The sequence below is a fragment of the Brachyistius frenatus genome, unplaced genomic scaffold (genome assembly GCF_029030835.1).
Source record: "Brachyistius frenatus isolate BFR_SWC_R1_liver_20210118 unplaced genomic scaffold, ASM2903083v1 Contig_578, whole genome shotgun sequence".
Classification (NCBI taxonomy): Eukaryota; Metazoa; Chordata; class Actinopteri; family Embiotocidae; genus Brachyistius; species Brachyistius frenatus.
In genome coordinates this window covers 30773-56176 of record NW_027211177.1, presented here as the reverse complement: position 1 = coordinate 56176, position 25404 = coordinate 30773, and the positions used below count along the sequence as shown (strand labels likewise).

General features: G+C 45.2%; 3 protein-coding genes and 1 long non-coding RNA gene across 5 annotated transcripts; 1 reads left to right on the top strand and 3 right to left on the bottom strand.

The window, feature by feature from the left end:
* Positions 1–1273: 1273 nt before the first annotated feature.
* Positions 1274–5100, bottom strand: nicol1 (NELL2 interacting cell ontogeny regulator 1). Of its 2 annotated transcripts, none has more exons than XM_069688386.1 (4): positions 4991–5100; positions 4644–4789; positions 3916–4004; positions 1274–2239 (listed from the first exon to the last, which is right to left on the bottom strand). In XM_069688386.1, exons 2-4 carry the CDS (start codon positions 4756–4758, stop codon positions 2168–2170), a joined length of 276 nt encoding a protein of 91 aa, XP_069544487.1. In that variant the 5' UTR covers positions 4759–4789; positions 4991–5100; the 3' UTR covers positions 1274–2167. The 2 variants fall into 2 exon arrangements, with proteins under 2 accessions (XP_069544487.1, XP_069544488.1); XM_069688387.1 differs by having other exon boundaries at positions 4644–4775; positions 4991–5086.
* On the bottom strand, positions 2256–2736 carry LOC138614806 (uncharacterized). Its single transcript, XR_011310343.1, has 3 exons — positions 2713–2736; positions 2504–2673; positions 2256–2327 (listed from the first exon to the last, which is right to left on the bottom strand). It is a non-coding gene; the product is annotated as an uncharacterized lncRNA (long non-coding RNA).
* Positions 5101–6787: 1687 nt separating the features above from the next.
* Positions 6788–14131, top strand: nelfa (negative elongation factor complex member A). The gene is made up of 11 exons (XM_069688380.1): positions 6788–7059; positions 8671–8842; positions 9375–9536; positions 9693–9782; positions 10514–10641; positions 10724–10793; positions 10900–10988; positions 11077–11185; positions 11643–11971; positions 12065–12164; positions 12476–14131. Exons 1-11 carry the CDS (start codon positions 6850–6852, stop codon positions 12658–12660), a joined length of 1644 nt encoding a protein of 547 aa, XP_069544481.1. The 5' UTR covers positions 6788–6849; the 3' UTR covers positions 12661–14131.
* On the bottom strand, positions 14125–20334 carry LOC138614803 (fatty-acid amide hydrolase 2-A-like). Its single transcript, XM_069688382.1, has 11 exons — positions 20066–20334; positions 19144–19226; positions 18654–18790; positions 18141–18350; positions 17947–18066; positions 17243–17378; positions 16893–17010; positions 16680–16799; positions 15842–15953; positions 15217–15405; positions 14125–15120 (listed from the first exon to the last, which is right to left on the bottom strand). The coding sequence occupies exons 1-11, from the start codon at positions 20252–20254 to the stop codon at positions 14945–14947; spliced, it is 1590 nt and encodes a 529-aa protein (XP_069544483.1). The 5' UTR covers positions 20255–20334; the 3' UTR covers positions 14125–14944.
* Between the last annotated feature and the right edge of the window lie 5070 nt (positions 20335–25404).

Here is a 25404-nt window from a genome sequence, read left to right as displayed (position 1 = left end):
TTCACGGCCTGGCAGGGTGAAAGTGTCTCAGCGGGGAGGCCGGTGCTGTAGTGCAGTACGAAGGGAGGCCGGTGCTGTAGTGCAGTACGAAGGGAGGCCGGTGCTGTAGTGCAGTACGAAGGGAGGCCGGTGCTGTAGTGCAGTACGAAGGGAGGCCGGTGCTGTAGTGCAGTACGAAGGGAGGCCGGTGCTGTAGTGCAGTACGAAGGGAGGCCGGTGCTGTAGTGCAGTACGAAGGGAGGCCGGTGCTGGCAGCACACGGTGGCGCCTCGTGGCTGAGACTCCTGCCAGGTCACTGCAGGCACTTCGTTAGCCAACCCAGCTCCTCACTTCTCCCTGGTTGTGCCTGTTTACAGGATTTCACCCCGTCTGCAGTTACAGCCATGAGGGAAGTGAGAGTGCTGCATCGCTGCGACACCGCCGGCGGGCTCTCTGCACGGAGGGCTCCTCCTGCTGGTGCAGACGAGGGACATCTTTCTCTCCGGCCATGCAGTAATCCTGCTGTAAATAAATAAAAAGGTGTGTGTGTAGGAGGAGATGAGGTCAGCTAAAACAGCAGGACTTTGTAGCAACACACACACACACACACACACACACACACACACACACACACACACACACACACACGGCTTTGACAGCGTTAAAGCTGCAGACAACCTCACTGGATAAATGATCAGAGGAGGGAAACCAGTGTTTGTAACATGAGATGTAAAAATATCACCAAAACATTTGACTCCTCAGGAGATTTCAATATCTTTACAAAGACGAAACAGCATCTAAAATGATCTATTGTGTGTTTGGCTGCTGCTGATAATTGTTGTCAGTATGGAAGCATCTGTCAAATCTAACTCATGAATGACTCTTGAAGTCTAAAATGTCCAAAAAAAATAAGTGAAAAATGCTTCTGATAGTTTGTTTTGTTCAACCAACGATTTTCCACTTACGATGATATAAAACAGGAAAACATGGAGCCAGAGTGTTTAGCCGTTTGTCAGAGTTGATCAAATGTATAATATTAATATCTATATTTCAGATGTGACCTGCAGCCATAAGGTCGTCCCACACAGCGACAGTTCAGAAAATACGATTGAAACCAGTGAATGAGTCGACGTTGAGTCTTTCCTGAAATGAATTTGAAAATGTAAAGATAGAAAAAAGAAAAAAGAAGGCAGTTTAATCAGAAATGAAAATAATCAGAAGTGTCAACCTGAGAAATAAACCTTCCATAAATGAAAAACTAGTTTTTAAACTGCAACCCGGTGGTGACAAAAACATTTGTGTCTGTATTAATTTAATGATCTGAAATTAAAGTCAGAAAAACAAAACAAAAGCAGGAAATATCATCCATTGTTTTTTTTATTTATAGGTAAGACAATAAATGGGGCTTCATGTGATGTAATGTTGACAACGTACGCTGTCCATGAACAAGCAACAATAAGACCTCCTCCTCCCCCGCTGACGGTGCTCTTCATCCCGTACCGTGTAGAAGATACGCTCCCCATCACATGTCCCCGTGTACATATACATAATCTATACATACAATCTATATTAACAGTAGGTGAACAGAAAGTGCTGTAAATTCATGCTACAGTGCTGCGCTAAATCAGGACCTACGAGTCCGTTTAGTCCGCCTAAAAATGTGGTAAAACTTCACATTGCTTTTATTTCTTTTCACAGAAAACAAAAGTCCATGTTTACGACAGAGAAAAGTAACTTTACTCTCTAAAATCTGTGAAATTAAAGTGTAATAATTTAAATAACCGACCGAATTGAAATCTGAGCACTTGAATAAACTCCGTGTGATGCTACAGTTCGACGTGTGTAAACATTAATCTCGTACAACACATTCAACGAGTAAACTTACAGATGCCTTCTACTGTATCTACAGTATACAGTCAAATACTAAAAAGTACAAAAGATAGTTTATGCTTCACAGCAGACAGATGAGAGCCGTCGACGACGTTCACACACGATGTTAAAAAAGTTGTTCCCAATAAGGCCGAACAACAACTCGCCTTCAAATCAGAGCCTCGCTCTACGCTGACATGAGAGAAAAGAAATAAAGTGCCTATCGTGTGGAGATGAGTCGAGGTTTGGAGCTGGGCCTCGTTTCTCGGTGTGTCGGGGGCGTGGCCACATGTGGGCGTGTCCTCGGGCGTGAGCGAGCTCAGCGCAGTGAGTTGGTGGGCATGCAGTCGCACAGCGCCCGCCGCTCCGCCCGCAGCACCAGCGTCTCCGTCTGCAGCGGGTAAAAAACAGCACCTTAAACACACGGAGCACCTGAAGGGGGCGCTGTTTCATCTCAGGGAGAATCCACCTGAATCCACCTGAATCCACCTGAATCCATCTGAATCATCTGAATCCATCTGAATCCACCTGAATCCATCTGAATCCACCTGAATCCACCTGAATCATCTGAATCCACCTGAATCCACCTGAATCATCTGAATCCATCTGAATCCACCTGAATCCACCTGAATCCACCTGAATCATCTGAATCCACCTGAATCCATCTGAATCCATCTGAATCCACCTGAATCCATCTGAATCCATCTGAATCCATCTGAATCCACCTGAATCCACCTGAATCCATCTGAATCCACCTGAATCCATCTGAATCCATCTGAATCCACCTGAATCCATCTGAATCCACCTGAATCCACCTGAATCCATCTGAATCCATCTGAATCATCTGAATCCATCTGAATCCACCTGAATCCACCTGAATCCATCTGAATCATCTGAATCCATCTGAATCCACCTGAATCCATCTGAATCCATCTGAATCCACCTGAATCCATCTGAATCCACCTGAATCCATCTGAATCATCTGAATCCATCTGAATCCACCTGAATCCACCTGAATCCACCTGAATCCATCTGAATCATCTGAATCCATCTGAATCCATCTGAATCCACCTGAATCCACCTGAATCATCTGAATCCATCTGAATCCACCTGAATCATCTGAATCCATCTGAATCCACCTGAATCATCTGAATCCATCTGAATCCACCTGAATCATCTGAATCCATCTGAATCCACCTGAATCCATCTGAATCCACCTGAATCCACCTGAATCCATCTGACAGTTGGAGGCATTTTATGTCTTTAGGGCAAATATAGCTTTAAGTTAATGATTGATCGTCAAACAAAAAGGTTGATTATTTTTATGTGCATTTTTATGCTACTATTATACTGTTATATTATTATCCTCTTTTATATTTTACTAATGCACCTTTATTGGTTGCACTGAGGTGAAGCACTTTGAGATAAACAGTTGGTGGCGCTAAATCTCCACTCGTGTGCCGTTAAATCTTCGTTCATGATATCGTTAAAAGAGCAGCAGTCAAACGACGTGGAAACATCGATGGTGATCTGACATTGTTGTGAGTTCGATCCAGCTGTAGGATCTTCGGCGGTCGGTTGAAATAATCGCGATCGGGCGACGTCGTGAGAATCGCGACATTTCTGCAGATGACGAGTGGACTGGGAGACTCTGCTCTCCAGGCATCTGCCACCACTGCATGTTGTTTTAACATTTACATTTTATAGATATTCATATTTTGACTAGATTCTCTTTGTTGTTGACCTTTTAAAAGAGGTTACTTGTGCTTTTAATGTAGCTTTTAGAAGAACTCCACACATCCTTTGTGTGATCACTGATTCCCTGCAGACCAGACAGCTGTTGCACTGCTTGTATGTATCGTCCCTGTCAAATATACTCACGAATAAATAAACATTGTGTTTGTGAGATCAGAAGTCCTGCAGACGTGTCGATACCTCGACGGAACAATCTTCATTATGCGAGAGAGTCTCCATCAGCTGGTGAGTATTTAACTCTCGACAGTCTGAAACATCATCATGAATAGAGGAGATGAAGATGTCAGGACGGCGAGGACGTCCTTCACTCACCCGGGCATCGAGGTTGAAGGCCGTCTTCTTTAGATCTTGCAGCGCCCTTTGCATGAACTCAAAGGCATGACAGTCCACACAGGGGCGACCTGGAAACCAGAGTCAAAGACGCAGGTTTAGATTTAGAGTATTTATTGGGAGGGCTATAGATGTTAGCTTAATTATTTAGAGAGGATCTTCTTCCAATTAGACAAAACCAGATCGTCTGTGGCCTCGAGGGAAAAATCACAGGATACTGAAATGTATTGTGTGTGTTGGAAGAACAGAGATTAATAAACAAGGTATTTATTTAAAGCTGATATTAGGCAACAGAAACGGTCCTGCCGGAGCCATCAGCCTGCATCAGTGTGCTGCTTCACAGCTCAACTTTTAATTTGAAAGACTGTGTTTCTTCCTCTTTTAAAAAAAACAACACATTTAGTTTGTTTGGTTGTCACTGAGGAGGCTCCTTTAACGTGCCTCTGTAAATGGGTCATCTTTTCCCACCTTAAAAATGTATAAATATAATTGGAGAGGATTAGAGGATCATGTCATGTGTGTACAGGCCCAGCTTCATGACGGGAGCCACCGGTCAGGATGACCTCATACCAACACCCCTCCGGGACCTGAAGTCCTCCCTGAACAAACATCACTACTTCTGACTACACCTAAAAAAAACATGCATGTGTTACTGCCGTGCATTTAGCATGCAGAGAGACTCAGATCTCATCTTTTTTACATCCACCTACTTTCAGCAGGGATGACAGTCCCGGTCTCCAGGTCCGCGTCAGCTGCACCGAGGCCGACGACGAGCTGCACCGCGAGAAGGAGCACTGCTGCCGGCACAAATCCACGGGACGCCATCGATGATCACCGCAACCCTTCAATTCGGAGACTGAAAATCAAAGCAGGTATGCAGGAATAAAAATCACAGAAGATGTCCTACACGGCCGTCAGCCAATGAGATCTCCACATCTGATGGGCTTTGTTTGGGAAATAATCCAGTTCTCATCATTAAATATGTGTATGTCTTTAAAAAAATACGAGTTTACAGAGAATAATTCCGGTTTCTTTAACAAAGTGTATATGAACATACCGTCAATCAGCCGAGGATGTTTGGCAGAACACCAGATCGGCGCAAGATGCCCACCGAGGACTGTTATATAGATTTAGAGGAGTGCGCATGCGTGTGGGGCGTCTAAAATGTTCTTTGGTGGACCAGAATCAAGACTTCCGGTGAGGACATTCAAAATAAAAGCCAATTAATCCAGCAATGAATGGATTTGTATTTATTTATTATCAACATTGATGGAAAGTCACTTCGTACTAAACGTAAATACAGTTTGAAGGTTTATGTTGCAGCTCAGAGAAGACAGAGACAGAGTCCCCCACATCAACCCGGAGTCCCCCAGAGTCCCCCACATCAACCCGGAGTCCCCCAGAGTCCCCCAGAGTCCCCCACATCAACCCGGAGTCCCCCAGAGTCCCCCAGAGTCCCCCACATCAACCCAGAGTCCCCCAGAGTCCCCCACATCAACCCGGAGTCAGAGTCCCCCACATCAACCCAGAGTCCCCCAGAGTCCCTCAGAGTCCCCCACATCAACCCGGAGTCCCCCACATCAACCCAGAGTCCCCCAGAGTCCCCGACATCAACCCAGAGTCCCCTAGAGTCCCCCAGAGTCCTCGACATCAACCCAGAGTCCCCCAGAGTCCCCCAGAGTCCCCGACATCAACCCAGAGTCCCCCAGAGTCCCCCAGAGTCCCGCACACATTCACCTAAAGATATAAGCAGTAAAAGTTGTTCTTCAAGGTTGAAGATTGAAGGTTATTCTACGTCTGCTTTTACAAAAGCATCTTAATTGCTAAATAAATGAACATGAATAACCTATAAACAGTGTGATTGAGTTTAGTCTCACAATCCCTCCTGTTATAATTAATTCATAGAATAAATTAATACTTAGAGTCATTTTGAGTCTTTTTTTTCAGCAGCTGCAAAACATTCAAAGTTTTTTCAGGGTCTTTTTTTTTACCATTGAAGTTGTGAGATTTTAAAAAATGAATGAAAGGTAAAACTGATGTCCTTTTCTGTTAGGTTAGTTAGTTAGTTAGGTTAGTTAGGGTTAGGTTAGGGGTAGGTTAGTTAGGTAGGTTAGGGTTAGGTAGGTTAGGTTGGTTAGGGTTATGTTAGTTAGGTATGTTAGGTTAGTTAGGGTTAGGTTAGTTAGGGTTAGGTTAGTTAGGGTTAGGTTAGTTAGGTAGGTTATGGTAGGTTAGTTAGGTAGGTTAGGGTTAGGTAGGTTAGGGTTATGTTAGTTAGGTAGGTTAGGGTAGTTAGGGTAGGTTAGGGTTAGGGTTAGGGTAGGTTAGGGTTAGGTAGGTTAGGGTTAGGGTAGGTTAGGGTTAGGTTAGTTAGGGTAGGTTAGTTAGGGTAGGTTAGGGTTAGGGTAGTTAGGTTAGGGTAGTGTTAGGGTAGGTTAGTTAGGGTAGGTTAGGGTTAGGGTAGTTAGGTTAGGGTAGTGTTAGGGTAGGTTAGGGTTAGGGTAGGTTAGGGTAGGGTAGGTTAGGTTAGGTTAGGTTAGGGTAGGTTAGGTTAGGGTAGGTTAGGGTAGGGTAGGTTAGGGTAGGTTAGGGTTAGGGTAGGGTAGGTTAGGTTAGGTTAGGGTAGGTTAGGGTTAGGGTAGGTTAGGGTAGGGTAGGTTAGGTTATATGGACACAAACAGTAAATAACTCTTCTTAAAGCTTTATTAACAGAACAATATGTGAATACGTGGAGAAACGATCACATCTATCTAAAGTATTAATTTATGTACTTAAAGTTTTTAATTATTTATTTGTTTCACGGCTGTTTATAAACGCCCCCCTCCCCCCTCCCCCCGGGGGTGGGCGGGGTCCTGAACGCTGGGTTCTTAGGTAGCCCGTTAAAATGCCCGAACTCAAAACACTTCTTTTTCCAAGATGGCGTCGATGAAGGACAGCGACACCGGCCTGTGGCTTCACAACAAGCTGGGCTCCACGGACGAGCTGTGGACGCCGCCGAGCATCGCCTCTCTCCTCACGGTGTCCGTCATCGACAACATACGGCTGTGCTTCTCGAGCTTGTCGCCGCCGGTGAAGCTGAAGCTGCTGCTCGGGATGCTGCATCTCCCCCGGCGGACCGTTGACGAGGTGGGTTAGCGGGCTTCTGTTAGCCGGCAGGTGAGATGAACACGGCCGAGAAACAAAGGAGCTCGGTCCGCTGCTGGTTGCTGTAAATTAACAAAACCCCAAAAAGCACAAACTGCCCTTTAACGGGAGTTCGGTCTTGTTTCTGAGGAGTGAAGCGTTTTAAATCGGGTTCCGTTAGCGGTAGCTCGCGGACCTCCGACCGCTGGCGACGGTTGATCGTGTTCCGTGATCGGAAGCAGCCGGCGGATGTTTCACCTCCGAGGAGACGACGTGTCTGCGGAGCTCCGGGGACAACAGGCGGGTCCGCGTCCGGCTCCTCCGGAGCTCACAGCGGCGTTTATTTAGTGATTGATTTCCCGGCGGTGATGAAGCAGCTACAGCGGGGTAACGTTAGCCTGGTGGTGCCCGGACAGACGTGGTGGTGGGATGGGCAGCAGGAGAGCCGGAGGGCGGCAGCAGGAGAGCCGGAGGGCGGCAGCAGGAGAGCCGGAGGGCGGCAGCAGGAGAGCCGGAGGGCGGCAGCAGGAGAGCCGGAGGGCGGCAGCAGGAGAGCCGGAGGGCGGCAGCAGCTTCCACTCCGACACGGAACAAACTTTATTCTCTAACATGCAGCACTGGAGGAAATATTCAGGTCCTTTACTGAAGGAAAAGTACTCTGAAAATACTCCATTTAAAACTTTATTGCACGTGACTCCTGGAAAAAAATACAGAAACTACATAACTTATATTTTAATGCTGCTTATATAAACCTTCTTATTTTATGTTTCTGTGGATTTTTAATTCTTCTTTCAGGTTAATCTTCCTTCATCTCAGTTAAATGGTTGAACTGTGGTGCAGTCTCATCTCGGTCTGTTTGTCTTATTGCTGTGATCACCTGCCATCAGCCTCAAAGATGTATCCAGTATAAATAAAGGATGAATGAATGAATGAGTAAACAAAAGTACTATCAGCAACATGTGCTTAAAGTATCAAAAGTAAAAAAAAAATACACACTACGTGGTATTTTAGTACCATAGTTATTGAAGGTTTAACTACTTTATGACCTGTTGGTTAGTTTAATCTACAGTAACACAGTTTGTATTGTTTCTATAAAAGTCAACAAGATCAGAAAAACAACTCGTTTATACAGTGAATCCAAGTTAGTTTAAAAAAATAGTGAATGTAGCTTTAAAAAGTAGGAGAACGTTCTCGGCCTGTAAAGGAACATTTAATCGTCAACATCTAATTCATAATACCAAACGTGGAGGTTCATTGGACAGAAAGGATCTGAAACACTATCAAGTATCGACTAACTAAAACTGTCAAATAAATGTAATGGAGTAAAAAAAAGTACATTTAGAAACATAAAATTTCACAATGTACATTTGACTGCTTTAGTCACTTTTCAGATAAAAACTTTATATATGAATGTTAATTTTCTATACATGCATTGCTCTTGAACACATGAACAGTATCATGTGTTAAAATGAGCTCTCATGCTGCTCACTTGTCCGTGTCAATAATTTACATATGCTAAATATAACTCTGAAATGGTTCATTTTGCATAAAGAGTAAAGTACATTTTTGATGACCGTTTTTATGTACTTTTACTTACTTATCCATAAAACCCAGATGAAGGAGGCCCTGTCGGAGATCATCCAGCTGGCCACGGTGGACTCGGAGCCGTGGGTGCTGATGGTTGCAGACATCCTGAAGTCCTTCCCAGAGACCGGCTCTCTGAATCTGGACCTGGAGGAGCAGAATCCAAATGTGCAGGATATTCTCGGAGAGCTCCGGGAGAAAGGTAGGAAACCTAGTCAGTGTGTTTCATGTTCATTATGACACTGTAGTGTGCTATTGTTTGGAAAAGTAGATGAATGGAAACCACAATACACATCATGCCAGTGTGGTCCTGCAGTTTTATGAAGCGTTTGTACCGACTGGACTCGTGAACAGAGTTTAGCTCATGGAAGGTTTGAATTGGTGGTCGATGAATTTGACTTTTTCACTTTCAACTGACAGCTGATTAACGGGCTGATTAACGGGCTCCTGGTGTGGACAGACATGGTGAAGTTGAGCAGATGCATGCGGGGGTTGCCTCTCCTGATCCGTATCACACGTTATAACACTGTTTAAAAAAACAAGCAGGAAGTCGAGCTGATTAAAGGCCGAGAGAAGAGAAGGTTTTAAACTGCACATATTCGTTGTGTTTTTATATACAGACTCGGTGGTGACACAGAAACTCGGACGGCTTGTTGTAACATGAAATGTATTCACACTCCTGAACATCCACAAAATGATGTTGATTTATCTTTTGGTTTATAACCTCCCCTCAGTGAGCGAGTGCGAGGCGTCGGCCATGCTCCCCCTGGAGTGCCAGTACCTGAACAAGAGCGCGTTGACCACGCTCGTGGGACCCCTCACACCCCCCGTCAAACATTTCCAGCTGAAGAGGAAACCCAAGAGCGCAACGCTCCGAGCAGAACTACTGCAGAAATGTACGTTTCCTTTCTCCACCTGTATTTAGACGTATGTGTGGTTTTTATGTGCTGAGGCTTTTTATCGGCGTGTTTGACATCGGTTACAATATGAAAGAGGTGTGTAACGTATCGAAAAGCCCAAATTACATTTGTTTGAATTCGTTTGTGTTCTAGCGACGGAGACCGCTCAACAGCTGAAGAAGACAGCCGGAGTGCCTTTTCACGCCAAAGGGAGAGGATTGGTCAAAAAGATTGACACTACTAGTAAGTTACACACACACACACACACAGAGAGAGAGAGAGAGAGACACACACACACACACACACACACACACACACAGAGAGACACACACACACACAGAGAGAGAGAGAGAGAGAGACACACACACACACACACACACACACACACACAGAGAGAGAGACATACACACACACACACACACACACACACAGAGAGAGAGAGAGAGAGAGAGAGAGAGAGAGACACACACACACACACACACACACACACACAGAGAGAGACACACACACACACACACACACACAGAGAGAGAGAGAGAGAGAGACACACACACACACACACACACACACACACACACACAGAGAGAGAGACACACACACACACACACACACACACACAGAGAGACATACACACACACACACAGAGAGAGACATACACACACACACACACACAGAGAGAGAGAGAGAGAGAGACACACACACACAGAGAGAGAGAGAGAGAGAGATACACACACCTGGTCTTATGTGCAGATGTACGATTATTAAAAGGAACATCAGAAGTTTGATCTGTCACAGTTTCATTCCTGAAACTTTTCCATATTTCAAATGATGAGACAACAAACTTCCTGTTGCTGCTGACTGTCTGTCTGCCTGTCTGTCTGCCTGCCTGTCTGTCTGTCTGCCTGCCTGCCTGCCTGTCTGCCTGCGTGTGTGTGTGTGTGTGTGTGTGTGTGTGTGTGTGTGTGTGTGTGTAGCTCCTCTGAAGGGGATTCCTAAAGCTCCGTTCCGCAGCCCGACGGCTCCCAGCATGTTCAGCCCCCCCAGTAATCGTACACCGATCGCTCCTGCTCGGACGCCCCTGCGGAAGGAGAGGGGGGTGAAGGTGAGCTTTCTGTTTCATTCTCATTCGGTTCTGCAGAATCTGTGTCTGAAGTTTTTCTCACACTTTGCCGTTTTTTTTCCAGCTGTTAGACATTTCAGAGCTGGACATGGTCGGAGCTGGAAGAGAGGCTAAGAGGAGAAGAAAGACTTTGGGTGACTCTATTTTTCCAGCCCTCTCATCAGTTCATATTTCAGAGCTTCACCATGAATGTATTAGTAAAGAGATGTGGTTATTAAACGATGTCTTCTTCTGATGTAGAAACGGAGGCCGGAGAGAAAGCAGCCAAAGAAGAAGCGGTGGTGGAGAACACGACGCCCGACTACGCTGCCGGCCTCGTCTCTGCTCAGGTACTCTGCTCTGTTCGCGTCGGGTCGTACTACCGCTACGTTCTTCTCTGTTTATATCATAACTTGTGATTTTCGTCTTGTTCTCCAGAAACTGGGGGCGCTGAACGAGAATCCTCTGCCTTCAACCAGCTACCTACCAGCCACACCCAGCATGGTTCCCTCCTCCTCGTACATTCCCAGCTCCGAGGCTCAGCCAGGTGAGCGCCGCTCGGCATCGTCTCCGAGCGGTGTGTTCGTACTCTGAACCGGGTTCTCACGCTCGTCAACTCCTGCAAGTGGTTTGGACTTTACAGAGAAGTTTGGAATTGGTTTTAAAAAAAAAACAAAAAAAAGTCCCAAAACATGTTTAATATTGAGTGAAATCCTCGTCTTACTACATTTAAAATCTTTGTGAGTGGAGCCGTGCTGAGCCTGCATACTCTGCTGTGATTGGTCGTTTCCCAAACATGAACACATGAGAACCAATCACAGGTGCACGGCCGGAGTTCGCAGGTCCTTCCTGTTCTAAACTACGTAGATAAAGTCCTGGAAATGGGTCCGACATTACGGGAAAGTTTTGAAAATTCATCACTAAAAATGTGTCCGAAGCCTTTAAGATGAAACCCCGAGGTGAAGAAATGTCCCGTCCTCATGTCTCTGCTTCGCCCTCCGCAGCGAACGCCGGCGGTTCGGGTCGGGACACGCTGCAGGCGGCTCGCCAACCGGAGGAGTCGGCCACGGTGGGCACCGGTGCCAACGCCACCTTACCGGGCCAGTACAAGCAGAGGACGCCCATGTACAACGCCAGCACCACGGCCAACCCCGCGACCCCCACCTCCCCCAGCACGCCGGCCTCTACCCCGGCCAGCAACGGGCCCCCGGCGGCCGCGACCGCCAGCCAGCCGGAGACCCCCACCCAGCCTCCCGGCACACCTCAGACCCCCACCCCGACGCCGGCCCCGACGCCGCCGCAGCCCCAACCCAAAAAGAACCTCTCGCTTACGGTAAGGTGTAGACGGAGAGCCGGAGCTGAATGAGTCCCCGCAGGACGTCGGCAGGATTTAAACGTTCCGCCGCGTGCTGTTTGTGATCCTCAGAGAGACCAGATGTACGCGGCCCAGGAGATGTTCAAGACGGCCAACAAGGTCACCAGACCGGAGAAGGCCCTGATCCTGGGCTTCATGGCTGGATCCAGAGGTACACGCCTTTCTTCCTCCAGATGTGTGACTGACGTATTTATATCCTCACTATCAAACGTTTGTGTTTCCCGTCAGACCCGTTTTCATCTCTAGTCTTTTACAAACGAGCCGTAACACACGAAGGGATTTAAAGTCGCCTCGTGCTGCGTTCAAATGTTGTTGTATTTACCGCGTACACCAGAAATGTGTCAGAGTTCATTCATTGAATTTAACTGGGAGACGTGAATGCACCACGCGGTCCTGTAACCACAGTAAATGTACTGAATACGTACCCGCTGGGGCCCAAACTGACCGGTCCGCCTCTTGCAGAGAACCCGTGCCCGGAGCAGGGCGACATCATCCAGATCAAGCTGAGCGAGCACACGGAGGTTCTGCCCAAAGCCGACGGCACCGGCAGCACCACCATGCTGGTGGACACCGTCTTCGAAATGAACTACTCGACAGGACAGTGGACCCGTCTCAAGAAATACAAACCCATCACCAACACCTCCTGAGGCGCTTCGCACGCCCACAATCACCCAGAAATCTCTCTCTCCTTCAGAGGAACATGTTTACACAGAAACGAGTATTCGCATTCACATTTGGGCCAAATCACCGAGCGGGAGGCGGAGACGGTCGAAGAGAGAACGGACCTCCCTGGTCCTGCGCCGCCAAAATGCAGGACTCTGAAGAATATTTCTGTATTTTTGTTTTTGTTTTGTTTCCCTTTACTCTGTTATTGTTTCTGTTTTTAAGAGTCACACGAGTCTGAACAGAGGAATCGTTCCCACGACGGACCGCGTCAGCATTTGTACCGAGGTACAAGCATGTCGTGTGTCTAGAAAGATAAAAAAAGGAGCCGTCTGTATTTTTCTGTACAACATGTGACGTTTGCAGCTTATTCTTCTACCTTTCAGAACCGAATCATGTTTTGAGACAAAACAAAAAGAGAGAACAATAATGACCGTCATCATTAGCGGTGACCCAAAAAACAAAAAGAGAGAAGCAACACTCCGGCGGCGAGTCGCTCTCACTGCTGTCAACTTCTGTTTGGAGTCTTCTGCTCGATGTTTCAGACGTTTTCATCCTTTTTCAAAAGAAGGGAAGAAAATAAAGTGACAACCGGCTCCAGCGGGTGTTTCTCATCTTTCACTTTTAGCAGCTGTCGTCGTTGGAGACGACTCGTCGGGAGTTTCCTTTCGTGTTTGACCTCCTTCTGACCCGTTTCCACTTCCTACTCACACATCCTGCTTATTGTGTCTTCAACGAGGGTTTTCTTCACATCTTCAGACAGCGCAGCAGGTTTTTAGACACTTCAAACTTTAAGTGTATCCTCGAAACTGAAAGGCCAGTATTTCAACTGCTCGAGTAAAGTTGAGGAATAATCATCACTCAGCTGTTTTTACATTCAGGGTTTTGAATGGCTGAAACAGAACATGTATTGATGAGTCAGCTTCAGCCCGAGCTCGGCTTGGTTCAGATAATCAGCCGCTGGTGTCGATCTTCTCGTGTGACTCGGCAAGATAGCAGATGAGGGGTGTTCCTTAAAACCCCGACGTTCAGTGTCCAACTAAACATCAACTGGTGTTCTCTATAAACGGGTTTCTGCAGAATCACACCGGGACCTGATTCTGGTCCCAGAAGCGTTCTCGTTGCCGTTTGTTGTCATCAGTCGATAATCTGATGACTTTTAATTGTTTTAAACTGTTCACTGAATGTAAACGGGCTCTTTGTGAAAATGAAGACGTGGACGAATCTTTTCTATCTGGACACGATCGCAGCATCAGAGGACTGAAACTGTGCTTCGGTTTAATGACCCTCATCTACAGCTTTTGGCTATCGAGTTCAGTCAGATCAGTAATTATGACTCCGATGCCGTTTATAATAATAATAATAATAATAATAGAATTAGAGCAACGACCGTCTGATTTGAATAAAGCTGAACAGACTTTCTGCAAAAACTAATAATTTCCAAGAGAAACGTTTCTGAACTTTTTTTTATTAACTGAAATGAGTTGCAACATAAAACGATCATCTGCTGTTATAAACATTCACATCATCACGCAACGGAGGTTTTTGCACATTTGGTCTGTGTTACCTTCCAACTACTGAAGTCAGGTAAGTCTGAACCTTCTTATCCTCTAATATTACACAGATGTCTTTTAGAATAAGCAGTTAGTGAGATGCACACACACACACACACACACACACACACACACACTGGCGTTTCATTGTTCTGGCCAATCAGACGGCTTGGTTTCAGCTCAGTGAAGCACTTTGGTCTTTATGTGTTTAAAACTGCTCAGTAAATATGTTGGATGTGTCCAGAACTTGATCGTCATCTGTGATTGGTTGCAGCTTGTCGTGCAGCACAAATGACACTTTAATGATTTTTAATGTGACTTTTACAAACGGCTGGCAGGAATCTGAGCGCAGGTCTGATGAGTCACAACAACAGGAACCAGCTGAGTGTGTGCAGGGTGTTTAAAAGCAGTTCAAAACCTGCTCTTGTATTAATATGAAGATGTTTCCTCTGAGCTTCTCAACTTTCTTTAAAGCTTTTAACAACCATGTCCGAACAGTAAATAATAAAATCATGACAGACGCTGGAATGATTGGACGGATTTCTCATTTGTGCAAAATACATCAATCTGTCCCGCTGGACGACGGTACCTGTGTGTGTGTGCGACAGGCAGACGGCGTGCAGCAGACGTCCAGCCGACCGGCGCCGCTCCGGAGGTTTGGTGATGGCGGTTAGCAGGTGAGTGGGGGAGGAAGGGAGCAGGGGGGCGGGGGGTCTTAGTTGGCTCCGGGGTCCCTCCAGCCTCCGAACGTCTTCTCCAGGTAGAGAGCCACAGCGATGGTCAGGTGGTCCTGCATTTTCCCGCTGACGACCTGCACACCCAGCGGCAGACCCTCCTCCCCCACACCCAGAGGACACTGGGTCACCGGCAGCCCGAGGATGTTCAGGATTCCTTGGGGGGGCGAGTAGAAAGAAATACTGCATGTTGTAATTTTAGCCAGAGATCTGAGTGCTCGATGACTAACAGTTTGTTGGAGCGGTCACTGACCCGTGTAGGCGAAGTCGAAGGGTCTGAGCAGCGGGTGGTGGTGTTTGGGGGCCACTCGGGGGTGCGAGGGGTAAAGACACACTCCGTTGGTGCCGAGCAGCTCCTCCACCTCCTTCTGCAGCGCCTCCTTCTGCTGCATGATGAAGGATGAAGGTTTGGACACGCGCGTCTTCTCGATCAGAGCCAAACCTGAAGATGTCACACACACACACACACACACACACAAACACACACAGTTCAGTTTATTCATAATAATAATAAACTTTATTTGTAGAGCAACTTTATGTAAGAAATGCAGCTCAAAGTGCTTCACAGCAAGAAATGCAGTTTTTCACATAAAACCAGATATAAAGGAACATTTAAAATATAGAAAAGAATTGAGATGCATAAAAACAGATAAAATGCATAAAATTAAACAAATAGAGTTCAAATATAAAATAAGACACGGTAGTTCAAAGTATAGGAGAACTTCAGGAGCAGCTAGTTAAAGGTTAAAGTGAAGAGATTTGTTTTAAAAGTATTAACTTATTGACAGTTTGTATGCAGACGATTAAAATGCGTTCAAAAAGATTGGCAGTAAAACTTCGTTGATAGCAGTTAAATAAATCATTTTTGATCTTCTTACTGATAGCAGCCACGGTGTGATCAGATTTTCCCATCATCCTTTTCAGCATCTCCCAGACGGGCCACGCCGGTTGACCCGGTTCTCCCATCAGCTCGGCAAACGGCAGAGGAGGCTGAGGACAGACGGCATTTTCAACCCGTGTTTCTAAGGTAACATAAAGCACACACAGGCTGTTTCCATGGTGACAGAAGCAGATGCGGTCTCCTCCCCCTCGTAGCGGGATCATTGTCTCGCTGGTAACATGAACCAGAGTCGCTGTGTTACCTGAACTTCAAAGTTAGGGAGCGTTTTAAAAACACAAAATATTAGAGGAACAATTCATCTGTTCATGAAATCGTCTGCACAATTTGTTGCCTGAATTTTGAATTAAAAACACCGGAGAGTCCGAGTGACGTAGTCGACTGTTAAATCTTCCTCCAGTGCAGCGATACTCAGAACAGCAGCGTCACAGTATTTATGTTGAGCCCTAAATGTAACTGCAGACGAGAGAAAATCTGTGTTTGCCTCTGAAATGCAGTGAAGTGTGAAACAGTAGCGCTGAAATATTTACAGTGAAAAGTGTCTAAAAATAGATTTTCTTCCAGTAAATACAAATATTTCACTGAGTCACGGCCTGCTGTTAACACTGATTCATCAGAATAACCCAAGGACCCGGCAGCCCTCAGAGGAGAGTGTGTGTGTGTGTGTGTGTGGGGGGGGGGGGGATGCTGTGCAGCTAAACAGATTAGTGAATCATTTCTGGCCAGCAGACTACAATAGGTGCAGTGACTGGGGCTCGGCTCGGCTCCCCCCCCCTCCCACCATGCTGCTGTGGATCAGGCTGTCAGGTTGGACCTACTTTGCCCTCCTCGTTGGGGAGACCCATGTACGTGTCCCAGATCTGGAAGCTGTAGCGCAGCCGAGGGAAATGCACTTCCTGGACGGTGACTCCGAGGTCGGCCTCCAGACGCTGCACGACCTGTCGGACACGTCAACACGTTGAATCTGAAAAACCTTCTTCGCTTTGTGCTTCTGCAGATGTCCCTGGACGGATTTGTGTTTTTTAACGCACCTTCCTCTGAATGTCCAGCAGCTCGTTGCTGACGGGGTGCGTGTGAGGAGAGCCGCCGTCGTGAGGGATGGTGAAGAAACGCAGCTTCTTCAGGTCCACGTCTGTGTTTAAGGACAACCTGCGGACACGGAGAGCAAACAGGTGAACCGCTGAACTCTGAAGACTCAGCAAACAGCGCCGGTCCACTCAAACCGGACCCGCGCCTCGGCCCTGGAAGACACCGACCGGCTCCTCAACATCTGACAAACACGATGTTTTTACTTCATCAGCAAACACAACTTGTTGAGCATTTTGAAACCAACATTTTCTTGTATATCTCTTTTTCCCGGGAACGAGCCGATCTGTCTTACATGTGCGCTTTGGGTCCCGCCATGATCCTGAGCAACGGCAGCAGGTCTTCGGCGTAGCGGCACATGGGGCCGACGCTGAGGTACTCGTGCTGCCTGCCGGAGGTGGGGGGGTACTGGTTGTCAGCGGACACCACGCCTGCAGAGAAACATCGGTCACACCCGTCTCATAAACACTCTTTAAACCAAACTGTAATACTTTGTGGCCACTGGGGGGCAGCAGAGACGAGCTGCGAGCACAACACCGACATCGTTAGCTTTTTAACGGATTTAGCGAACAGTTGCTTATTTGCAGATCAGCGATCCAATATTTGAGACGGGATGTAATGAGTGGAAGAGCAGATTATTTAGAGGTTGTTGAAAAGTTTAAAATATATCATTGATATGTACTTTATGTTCCAACATTTTGTTTGTACAACATAAACATACTAAGAGGAAAATGTTCAATATTCATGATTTTTGTTCTCTACTGACTCCTGAAGGAATTATTTGGCTGTTAAATTCAGTGAGTCTGTGACTGTCTGCTGGACAGCTGGAGGTTTTTCACAGCAAATCAAATCTGCCTGCAGAGATTGAAATCTACACGATGGAAGCAGTTCGAGGGGAAACTAAACTAAAGTAACGGGCCGAGCTTCAGATCGGAGTGACGCTTCTCTGGAGGTTCACAGAAGATCGGCTAGTTTCACCTACATTTCACCTTCTCTCACCTGGAGTGGTTTTATGGCCAAATATTCCGTTGAAGAAACACGGCATCCGGATGCTGCCGCCGATGTCGGATCCCACGCCGATGACGGCTCCGGCTGCTCCCAGGATGCTGCCCTCCCCCCCTGAACCCAGAAGGAGAGGTGAGCGTGGAACTGCAGACATTCAGCGGTCACGTGTTCAAGCATCAGCCGCTCACCTGAGCTCCCCCCCGGGATCCTCTCCAGGTCGTAGGGGTTGTTGGTGATGCCGTAGAGGTGGTTGTTGGACTCGGACCACATGCACAGCTCGCTGGTGTTGGTGACGCCCAGCGGGATGGCCCCCGCCCTCTTCAGCAGCGCCACCGAGGGCGTGTCCACGGTGGCCACGATGCCGCGCCTGGAGATCACGCCTGTCGTGAAGGGCATGCCTGCAACACGGTAACGTGTCACACGGACAGTTTTAACTGTCATTTTATATCCCGAAAATATGTCTTGTTTTTTTTAATCAGGAGTTAATTCATGACGCGGCATGTTTTAATCAGAAGAAAGTCATTTGTGCACAAATGAGTCAAAAACGAATCCTGAATGCTTCTATGAGAAGGATTTGCTTCCATACACTCCGTGTTTGAGGACATGTATGTTGCCGGTGAGGGTGGATGTATGTTAACGGTATCAAGTGTTGACTGGTTTTAAGTGGCGGGCAGGTGAGAGATTAGATTTCTGGCAGTTACCTTGCAGGGCGAAGGACTCTTTGACTGACAGCGGGACACCCAGCAACGGCAGCCGGTCCTCCAGCACCTCCTCCCCCCCGGTCTCCTCCTCTATCAGCTTGTCCACCTGAGCCGCCTCCTGCAGGGCTGCAGAGAACCTGCACACACAAATACACCTTTTAAAGCAATTCTATTGAATCCCCATTTTAAAAAGCTTGATTTTAAGATTATGCATCACAGTGGAAAATGCAAATATGACAGACTTCCCTCTTTATTTATTGTTTTATTTATTTAAAAGATTATTCACTATAGATCACAGTAAGAAATGAATGATTATTATAGTATCAATAGTTTTTCCATAAAATGATAGAAAAGTTTCCAGCAGCCAAAGTCTTTCAATGTCTTGATTTGTCCGAGCAACTATCCAAAACCTCAAAATATTCCGTTTATGGTTGCAGCTCTGAAGCTTGATGAACATGATGTCAGGTGAGGAGACACGGTTGTTTCTTGCCTGTCTTTTACAACAGCGTTGAGAAAAGGGTTGACTTCCTGGATCCGGTCAATGTAGGTCTGCACCACCTCCACACTCGTCACCTGCAGACACACAACACCGAGTAGGAAACTCACAAACACAACAATCACAACTGGATTGAAGAAGATTTGTCTTCAAAAACGAGTAAAAGTAAAACTAAGTAACGGAAGGAGTGAACGAGGCAGATTATTTAAAATCACACCGCGCTTTAGATTTAAAGCTTCTTCAGAAACGAAGACGAAAAAGATGCTCAAGTGTCACTCGGACTGTTTAATGACCGACATGGAATCAAAACCTGTTTCATGGATAAAAGGATGAAAGTTGTAACCAGGGAAACCAGTTAAATATAAAACAATAACAGATTCTATGAAAAGTAATCGGCAGGAAATATCTAACGATGAACTAATTCTTTATCAGACCTGAAGAGGAGTTCATGTGTTTTTATATTTTGCTGTGCAGCTAATTGATGAATAAACTAGTTGAACTGCAACAAATACAAGATCTGTTCATCTAATACTGAACTCAACCGTGTTTAATGAAGTTCTGTCTCCATACAAACATTAATATGAGAACAGTCTCTGGTGGATATGAGCACAGCTGTGTGGTTGATCCACAGGTGTTACAGTCTCTTCATATGCAGCTGGCCTCGGCTGCAACAATAATAACTATTATAATAATAATAATAATAATAATAATAATAATAAAAAGATAATGATACACATTTAAATAATAATGTGAAACTGAATGTAAACTAACTAGCTACCTCCTGAGGTCCAAGTATCTGAACTGAGTGTGACCAAACATGAGAACAGTTCGTTCAGGAGTGATGAGCTGCTGAATCAGGCTGTTAAACCGGCTGGACTCCGCCGCGGCCGCCGCTTCGCTTTGACCCGGAACACACCTCTTTCCGCCGGATCTTCCTGGCGAGCTGCGTCGCCGACTCGAGCAGCAGCGGGTTGCCGACGGCCGGGAGCTTGTTCTCGGACGCGGTGAGTCTCCGAGGGCCGAAGAGCCGAAACAACACGGAGAGGAGTCCCATGGCGGCCGTTAAGAGCCATACCTGAACCTTCTCCAGACGGCTCAGGGCCATGTTTCCACCGCGGGGAGGAGAGGAAGGTCAACGGCTGTTCAACCGCTGTTAGCGCCGCGGAACACCTCCGAGCAGCGGCGGAACACGGCTCTCTTCAACTGCTGGTCAAGTTAACGGAAGGCCGCAACCGGAAGTACGACGTCTGCCTTCAAAATAAAATCATTTCTTTATACGTGTATCAATTTCCGCTGCTTTACGTTCGACTACATTTCATTTCTATATAAATATCAAACTTATTCAAATCAAATCTAATTAGGAAATTGCAACACACAATTAAGAAAGGTAGAAATAATCATTAAACCAGAGCCAAAAATGCAATAACAGTAATCAAAAAACATTGAGGGAATAGAAAATGTTGAAGTACAAAATCCAAAAGTAATGAATAGGAAATTAACAGTACCGTTGAGAAAAATATACTGCATTTCTTTAGTGGCTTTAGTCATTCATTATTTTTCAGATTCATATTTTACTATTGAGGTCAAAGTTATTCTTTTAGGATTCTTTAAGAATACTTTCAGAAGCAACAGCAAGATGAGTTTTATTTTGGAAGTTGTGACCGGAATATTTATTATCAGTTCAGGCTAACTTGTCGATGACCTAGATTAACCTCCAAGTTAATCAAAGATCGAGTTAATTAATAGCTTGTGGTTGCGTAAGTAGCTCTGTTGTGCTAAAATAATATTTGGATTAAAATGGTCAAGATATATTTAAAACAAACGTTAATTACCAACCAGTGAAGATGTTAACGGTTAAAACTTTATTAATTTTTGCCTGTATTATATGGAATTATCACAGTATTAATAGTTAACTATCAATTTAGTAAGATAATACCCCTTCTCCTATACTATGATGAGGAAAAAAATAAATAAACATACAAAAGTCCCATAAGAAACCTTGGAAAAAAACAGGGTTATAACCAATATGTAATTAATATTGACACCATTTAACAGTTCAGCGACGTTTCCTGTTTACTTCCTTCTTTACTGGAGTATTTAGCCCGTGTTTTACGTCCTACTGTGCGATGCACAAATTATTACTTCATTTATTATAATCTAATAATATAATTTTCTGTATTTTTACTTTTTCATTTGGTACTTTTAAGTTTTTTTAGTGCGGAGATTTTTGTCCAAGTGGTTTAGTCCTTGTACTCAAGTAGAAGTCATTTTGTCCTGGTAAAGATGTAGATTTTGACTAAATAATATCAGAATGAATCAGCTTTAGTTGCTCAGACTAAACAGCCAGCCGGTGAACTGAGTGTCTGTCACCGCTAGAGGGCAGCACTGCTGAACTCAACGCAGCCGCTGTAACTCCTGATGGACGTACAGAGCACGTAGCAGGGACAAGAAACACCGCAGTGCAATGCAGGTCAGTGGGTTAGTGGAGAATCCATAGCGTGTGTTTGTGTGTGATGGTGTGTGTGTGTGTGTGTGTGTGTGTGTGTGTGTTTGTTTGTGTGTTTGTGTGTGTGTGTGTTTGTGTGTGGTGCAGCACTATCACAGCTGCTACAGGACGCATTTATTGTTTGGTTTTAGCAGCACACTTGTGTTGCTTCCTTTTCTCTGCTCCTTACTACCCACGTGCTGTCGGTCATTTCAAAATAAAAGCCCATATTTCTTTCATATTTACAGCGTTTTTAGCAGATAATCCTTCTTTACTTTTACTTTGGTAGGATTTTGAAAAGTTTTTGTTGTATTGATACGTTTACATAAATAAGACCTCTGAGATGAACCACCAAACCCTCTAACTTGCACATATTTGACTTTTTATGTGTATTTTTAGGTCAAAACTAGCATGTAATAGAGCATCTTATAGCACATTATATCCAGTTAAATAATTAATATGTACTGATTTATTTTAAAGACAAACCATTTTTTATATGTTAAGTCATAGTTTCTGTATTTTGTATTTATATTAAAAGCCACTATATTGGCGTGATGTGTGTTTTACAAGTGAGAGCGGGTTTGTGCACTTATTGTATTGTTTGAAATCATCATATCAGAGTTTGACTGTGAATAAAAGGAATGTGAAATCAATAGTGCCCACAGAATAGCAGCAACACCCTGCTGAGCTATTTATTGATCCTCTGATTTCAGGAGGGGCCTAATTTCACCGCCGGTTTTTGAGATGATGCTCGGAGGCCGGAACATTTCACCATGATGAGGTCAGCTCACTTCAAACTCTGTCAGCCGAAGGAAGTCGATATTTTGCGCACTCTAAAAATGTTGCAATCTTTTGCACACAGACGTTGACCTGCAACCTGTTAACCCATTAACACTAAACTGAGAGGCAGTAATTCATCTTGAGCAAATAAACCACATTTTCTGCAGACAAAAATAATTAAAAGATAAAGTCTCTTGGACGTGTGGGCACGCCCAGTCTAAAAAAACCTAACACAAACACAGCAGTCACGGCCGAGGGAAGAGAAAAAGACAACCTGATCACCCGTAAGCTGAAACCTGAAGCTCAGACAACGAGCGGGCAAGTAGAAACAAGATGGAGAAGCAGAGGAAACACACAGTTCACTGTGTTTGTGTTCCTGCAGCAGAAATTAACAGTTCACACACAAACTGCATTTTACCGCCTGTTATTTTCCAGGTTGAGTCTGCAGCGTGCAGCTCGTGTGCTCTGTGGTGTGAAACCTTGAAGCCTTGGTGAACGCACGCCTGCAGGGTAAAGTGATCCGAGGTCAGTGAACAACAGGCGGACGGCTTTGGGAGCTTTTGTATTGATTTCCATCTTCTTTCCTGTCTCTGTTGTGGCGGGACAGACGTCACACGCCATCTACATACAGCTCATTACTGACTCTCACATTTTACACACACAGTAAAACAACCTCTAAAAACATGGCTGATATTTGTGGAACCCCCCCCCCCTCTCTCACCTCCCCACTCCCCCCAAAATAGCATTATCAAGACATTTAATTTTCCTAATGAGATCACAGACGTTAAAGCCCTTCTGCTTCCTGTCATCTCCGAGTGGACAGTAATTTACTTTGCTGTTCGTTTTTTTCTGAGCACCACTTCACTCTCATCCACCTTCACTCGGCCCGGGAGACCGATGCCGGCTGATCTGTCGGTCCCTCGGGGAGCCGGAGGAAAGCGTCTGCTGACCGTTTTCATTAGTTAAAGCTACAACCAGTCAGAGGTTTCACCAGTAGGGCGGAAGAAGCTTGTAAAGCTTCGAGATCTGGAGATTTTTCTGCCAAAATCTGTTATTTTATGTTACAGGGAGAATAAAACTGCCTTTAAACCAGTGTTTACATTGACAAACATTGATAGCTAAAGAGATTATTAAATGAAATGTCCAAAAATTTCAAGTCAAGTTTGTTTATTGAGCCCAAAATCACAAAATTCCCTGAAAGAAACCAGAAAGAAAATGCAACGTTCGATGAGCCTCATCTGAACACAGATCTGCTGCATGTTGAGTTATTTGTAGCTTCGTCTTAAAGTGTGAAGAAAGAAATCAGATCAATAATCAAAATGCAACTTCATAATCGAGCATACGCTGAAAAAGAAAATCACAAAGTATTTTGACTCAATCTGTCCCGCTGCTAGTTTATATTTAAATAAATAAAATAAAAAATAAGGTTAAGCCATGAACAAAAATTTGAAAAATTCATTGAAATGAACAAATGAATAATTTTTTCGCTGTTCGAGTGAGAAAAAAACAACAAATACCAGCATCGTTTCACTTCTTTTAATGTAGTTTCTAACATTTAGCAGGATTTCTTGAAGAATATTGAACCATTCTTGATATTAATTATTGAAGTCTTTGTGTTGCCACGGTAGTGTGTCATCATGTTGTGTACATTATGAGCTGTATGTATTATTATATCCTCTCCAACCATCTCTTGTCTGTTTGGCAGCAGTTTGTCCTGCAGGATGGGGGGATGAGGGAGTTGGGGGGGGGGGTTGCATCCCATGTGGCAGCCCCCCCTATCACCTCCCCCACACACAGACCCCCCCCACACCCCTCTGCTCCTCCTTCGGGGACCAGCACATGAAACAGCTGGTCTGCTCCAAAAAGCAATTATACCTCCACCCCACCCCCCCCCCTCCACCCCACCTGCACCCCCTACCCCCCACGCACCCAGTGTGATCGTTAACGAGGGGCCACCGCCACCGGGACGGGCAGCACGTTCACGGTATCGATGTGAAGATGCAGACCTGCGGAGGTGGAAATGCAGGCGAGGTCTGAGTGCGTTTGATGTTTTATTTAAAAGAGTCTTGTTTCAACCACGAGAAAAACATTATTGATTTTCTTTAACACAAAGATCTTGAACATAATCAGTCAAAGCACAATTCTCAATATTGTAAAAATAGCCAACTACAGAAGCAGGAGTTTTTTGTTTTGTCTGTTAACTGAGCCCCGTGGTGGGAATGTGCCTCCTGTGTTTCCTGTTGTGCTCTGAGGACTCATCGTCCCACGAAGGGAACCGGACCAGCAGGTGTCCGATGCTCGATGCAGCAGCAGCGTGATATCGACTCTCTTCTGACCGCTCGTTCCTACCGGCCTCATTAAAATACATTTCTTTGTCCCTCATGAGACCACAAGAAAAAATGGACACAGATTGATTTTGGGCCCAAACGTGGTGGTTTATTTTGTAGTGAAGATAAGTGGCTGCTGTCTCTCTGCATCTACATGCTGCATCTTAAATAAATGATATATATTGATTGAGGTCTTTGATCTGGTTTATTGACAGCCGTCCATCGTCCATTTATCACGATGGAGACCGGCACTGAGTGACATTAGAAGAGAGCTCTAACGACCGCTGACAGTTCGAGCATGCCGACCTGAAGCAGAGATGATTAACAGGATATGAAGGTCTAACAGTAAATTTAGGATTTTCTAACGCGACTCACACAGATGTGTTTTCTTATTTTAGGCGCTGACTCAGATGATGTCACACAAGGCAGTTTATCTGAAGGTCGAAGGCAACAACAAAGGTTCAGTAGTTTCCCCTCAGATCTCTAAAACCACTTTTATGAGCACAATTTGCAGCGTTATTAGAAAGTAAACGTTCGTACAAACAGTCATTTAATTAATCATCTAAAAGTTGTGAAGATATTTCAGTCTTGCTTCCATCTAAAATCTATAATTTGATCTTTCTGTATGAACAAACAATTGATAGCATTATTAGGAGGAAACAC